The 5,629-nt window shown below is 35.2% G+C and overlaps 1 protein-coding gene across 1 annotated transcript; it reads right to left on the bottom strand.

Annotated features, from left to right (window-relative positions):
* Positions 1 to 2,388: 2,388 nt before the first annotated feature.
* On the bottom strand, positions 2,389 to 4,788 carry LOC141629271 (uncharacterized). The gene has a single exon (XM_074442299.1). The coding sequence runs from the start codon at positions 4,786 to 4,788 to the stop codon at positions 2,389 to 2,391; it is 2,400 nt and encodes a 799-aa protein (XP_074298400.1).
* Between the last annotated feature and the right edge of the window lie 841 nt (positions 4,789 to 5,629).

Genomic DNA, 5,629 nt, shown 5'->3' on the forward strand with positions numbered 1-5,629 from the left:
AGTAACCAAACAATCACTTTTTTTACCATTATGTATATCCTATTTTTGACTACTAAAGAAAATTCTAATGTGATGACATTATAAGCCAATATAGCTACACCAATATAAATAATGATTTCTTCAAGCGATTACATAGAGTTCAAATTCCGCGAATGACTTTGGAGTGATATTAAAATCTCCATTTTTTGTTAATACAGAGTACTCCATATTAAATTTGAATATGAAATAAAAACTATAAAAAGTATCGCTAAAAGCAAGTTGTTGTGCGAATGTGCGGTTAATTGAAAGTGAAGATTAGTAATGGAGACTACCCATCTAAGTAGGGGCGGACGCAGGAATTTATCGAAAGGGGGCACAAATTTTTTTCCGATACATTATTTTTTATTTTAAACCACATTTTTTTATTAAGGATTTTTTTTCCTCCCAAAAAATAGAAAATAATTAATTTTAATAATTTTTTTAGTTTAAAAATTAGTATTTTATTTTGAACTTTCTTCTGAAATATTTAAATTTGAAATAAATACACTTTGTAAATAAAAATAAATAATATCTTCTATCATAAGATATATTATATTCTAATATTTAAATAAATACTAAACACAAGTGGTTCAATGGTAGAGAAGTTGGTATGTAACCTCGAGGTCAAGGGTTCAAACCCTCGGAGGAAGATTTTTTATGTATAAAAAATTATTTAATAAAAATCTAGGGCACCAAGAAACTATCATCTTTGAATATTATTCTTTTTCCATTGCAGTACATTATGCAAACATGCATATATTCCAACAATCAACGTAACATTGTCAATGTACAGTAGTAAAAAGAAGGTGACGGTGACACATATCATAGGAATTATACGACGGACATCAAAAGTATTAGACTAAATAAGGTTTAATGTTTGCGTTATCAGTAATTGAGGTTTAATTAACATTGTTGTTAATTAAGTTTACTTATTAAAAGTGTATACACCAAAAGTCGAGTAAGTCTCTTAAAAGACGGTCTTAATATACAATAGCCCTATAGGTAATGATATAGGTACAAATAATAATTAATGATTAAATGGGTCCGATTATTATGTAAATAAGTACGACAATAAAGAGTGAATTTAGGTGAATTTAGGTGATGATCAACAATAAGAGGGTCACGAAAAACATAAAAGAGTACAAAAAAGTGGTCTCTCAATAACTTAGTGACAGACCGTTTCAGTGACAAAAGCTAATGTTAGCACATCACATGACACTAACATAGAAAAATTATGGAATACATTCTAACATAATTAAGTATAACCACTACTCTTTAAAATACAAAAGAGACATTAATATTTGTATCAAGTAAAAAATTCATATTTGTATGGCTTATTATTAGTTTTTATGTCATACATATCTAACTATTTCTATTTACTTTTCTTAAATCCTTGATATTAAATTCGTGCACTCAGTTTGGCTGGGTTTATTTTTTATCAAAATGCTCATACGTTTAAGGGTAAATGCGGACTGGTCAAGGAAGAGGGACGAGTATAACTACGATCAGTTGCCGAGCTAAGCTAGACTCGAGAACAAACGAGATCACAGTTATGAACATAAGAGTAAAAAAGTCTCCCTATAGGCTTAAACAAGAACTTCAGGAAAACTACCAGCATGCAAATCAAATTAAAATCTGAAAATAGCTTTCATTTCGACTATACAAATTAATTCTTTTAGTTTAATTAAATCATGATTCTAATAAAAAAATTGCTAAACAATAATTTTTTTCATGATATAATTTATTCTCAGGCTTAAAAAAAGTTGAAATAAGAAGATTTTATTTTAGACCCGTACATCGCACAAGCATTAAATCTAGTCTATCTATTTATCTATATTATTAAAGAAAACTTTTTTCGAGCGATTACAGAGTCTCCATCTTTTGTGAACTACCTAAATAGTATAAAATTTTCCTCTAAAAAAAGATATAGAATACAAATAATACAAGATAGAGTTTATGAGTTTATGAGTTTATGATGAGCAAATAAACGTGTTGATACAGAAGTGTAATATTGTTCAATATCTATCTATGTAAATTACACAAACCTACGATGCTATATAGTATATATATACACTTCGTCAATGCCTTTGGTTCACTATTAAACTTTCTTTCTATTCTATTGTTTTCACAGTTTTTGTTTTTTCCTATGCTCATAGTATTGATCCTGATTGAATTATTTGTTTTTATTTTATGCAACGCAATTACGTTGACCTGGTGTACTCATTTAATTGTGATGGTTGCGTCAAATTTCCGTCAAGGATCTCAACTTTTGTTTTGTACAGTTAAGAACTTGATAAATGTTTTCTGTCCAATTTTCCTTATCTTAGTGTTCATTTATCATTTTTTTTTTGACAATCGGGTTAACGAGATCTACATTTTGATAGCACGGTTAGCTAAGCTATGAGCGGCTTTATTACAAATTCTAGGAACATAAGCAAAAGAAATACAGTGGAAGTTTGTCGCTAGATCGCTTATATCGTCAATAGTATTCATGGTCCAATGTTTGAGCTGAGATAACCGTAAGACTTGAGCAAGAACCTGTAGACAATCAGAGAAAATGTTAATATGAAGGATGTTGCGAGAGAGTGCCCACTTTAAAGCTTCCCTAATTGCCAAAGCTTCCGATTGTTCAGCATTTTCAGCGCCTCCTTTGATACATAATTCAGAAACAACATCATTATAAAAAATGATACATCCGCCAAACCCAGCAGCAAACTCCTTAGACCACGCCGCATCCACATAAATATCATACCGAGAGCAGTTCACAGAACTCTGGATCAAATGAAATGGCACTCCATTCCTAAGTTTAATCAAGTCCTCCTCCTCGGGTGTTTGGAAAGGAATGGCCCCCGGCTTCCTATCTTCAACAGAAAGAGCGAAGTTAAGGGAATCTTGATATAATAAGATAGCACCAATAGGGGAGCACTCGGTGTTGTCAAAGATCTTTCTGCACCTTACCACCCAAATAGTCCAAATGGTACACAAAAAGGATAGACTAGCCTCTTGTTTATTATTAGCTTTAAAGAGGATAGAGAGCCAATTGCAAACCCAAGTTCGGAGACTCAAACTATCCCCTGATTGTGCCCTAATCCCCAGGAGACTTCCAGCCCAAACTCTATTAGCAAAAGAACAGTCTCGAAATAGGTGGTCAGGAGATTCCGTTTCTTGTGAATCACAAAGCACGCAAGAGAATGGACCATCAAAACCCCTCCTTAAGAATCCTTCCCCAGTGGGCAACGATTCCGTGAGCAGTTTCCATATAAGAATGATCCAGCTTTTTGGCCCTGGTAGGTTCCATAGGATTTTCTGAAAAACACTCATACACGCAACAGGAACTCTTGAACGGTCCTTCGGGGTAGCTGAAGTATTCCAGGAATTTTGTAGAGCAATGTGATATCCAATCTTAACTGAGTAATTCCCAGACGATGAAGCCGACCAATAGAAATTGTCGCTGCCTTCAGAGCATCGGATTGGAATAGCAAGAATGTCATGCACTGAAGTTTCATCAAAAGACATAGACACGAGTCTATGGTCCCAGCCGTTACTGTTACAAATAAGATCTTTGATTCTCAAATTGCATAAGTTGGGAGAATCAATTAGAAGCTCTACACATCGTGGTTTTGGCACCATTCCATGAACCCATTTAGTATTCCAAACCCCAAGATTAGAAAGTGGAGAGAAGTTCCACGCTAAAAGAGGTTTGATGAGTTGAAGGCCCCAAACAATATCTTTCCATCCCCATGAAGAATTACTCATACCATCCTTATAAAGCAGGTCACCATCTCGCCACTTTAAACCATATTTAGCACCAATTGACTTACTGAGAATAGAATCTGGGTGAGTAATCATTCGCCATCCAATCTTTGCTAGAAGTGCTTGATTGAACTCCTTCATACGTCTAATACCTAGGCCACCAATCCCTTTGGGTTGGCTTAGGAAAAGCCTGCTACACCAGCTAATAGAAGGAGATTTCTTATGACCCGCCCACCAAAAATGTGACAAAATAGCATCTAATCTTTTTGTCACACTTACCGGTATTTTAAATATCGATAGAAAGTAAACAGAGAGGGAGGACAAGACAAAAGAAATCAACGCCAAACTACCAGCCGACGATAGAAGAATGCAATTCCATGAAGATAAGCGCTTCCTAACCTTATCAATGATAAACTCAAAAATTTCCCTTTTACTTTTGTTACCACCTGAGAGTCCCACATAAGTAGGAATACCCAAGTAAAAGCCCAAATTAGTGCCACATGATGGGTTGAAGGTCTTCAAACATTTTCGAGCAAAAGATAGACTAGAGCACGAACTTAACATCATAGAGGACTTATTATCATTAATAACTTGACCGAAAGCATGACAATAGTCCTTAATAACTCTGTCCAGGCTTACGCAACTCGTAGAATTACCTTCAATAAAAAACATTGAATCATCCGCAAAGAGCATATGGGAGATAGGGATACTGTTTCTGCTCACCTTAATTCCTTGTAAAAGACCCTCCTTCTCCATACGTAGAATGTTTAAAGAGAGAATTTCGGTACACAAAACAAATATATACGGGGAGAGAGGATCACCCTGCCGAAGGCCGCAACTCGGGTGGATACGTCTTGAAGGAACTCCATTTACCAGTATTTCATAAGACACCGTCGTGATACACTTCATAATCAGCTGAATGAAGTTAGGAGGGAATCTCATCAGGATCAGCGTACCTCTGATAAAGTTCCAGTCTAACCGATCATATGCTTTGCTCATGTCAGCTTTAAAGGCCATCCTACACATCCTACAATTTTTAGATGAAGAAATTTTTTGTAGTATTTCATTTGTAATTAATATATTATCACCAATATTCCTCCCAGGAACAAAAGCATTTTAAAAGTCACCCACTAGTTTTCCCATGAACTTCTTCAATCGATTAGTGATACATCTAGTAATGACTTTTATTATAATGTTTCATAGACTAATCGATCGGAAGTTATCAACCGTTTCAGGGGCACCAGGTTTAGGGATGAGAACTAAGAAAGTCTTATTCAGGAATTCTGATGAACTATTACAATTAAGGATAGCCAAGACAGTCCCAACGACATCATGCTTAATAAAGTGCCAACACTTTTGGAAGAAAATAGCAGGAATAACGTCAGGTCCCGGAGATTTTAACGGGCCAAGTTGAAACACAGCCGTACGAACCTCCTTAGGAGTGAAACGAATGCCAAGTGCATCACTATCATCAGTAGAAAGGAACCCTTTATCGATACTGAACAAATTTTTCACAGTAGGGAGGTACTCTTCAAAAGTGATTTGATTCGCTCCTTACTTGAAGAGTCTAGAGTAGAATTGGACAAATAATCCCTTAAAGTCCTCAGTGTCAAAATTCCACTCCCCATTATCTATTTTAATCCCAGCAATGTAATTCCTACCTGCCCTTCCCTTAACACAATTAAAGAAGTACTTGGAACATGTATCTCCCTCAGTGTTCCATTTAATCTTGGCCCTTTGTTTCCAATACTTAGCCCAGACCTTAGCATACTCCATTTGACTAGCATAAGCAGTAGTGAAAGTTCAAGTCACTCCCCTTGTCTCAATTTCATGCAGCCCTTTTACCAAAGTGTCATCA

This window comes from Silene latifolia, chromosome Y (genome assembly GCF_048544455.1).
Source record: "Silene latifolia isolate original U9 population chromosome Y, ASM4854445v1, whole genome shotgun sequence".
NCBI lineage: Eukaryota > Viridiplantae > Streptophyta > Magnoliopsida > Caryophyllales > Caryophyllaceae > Silene > Silene latifolia.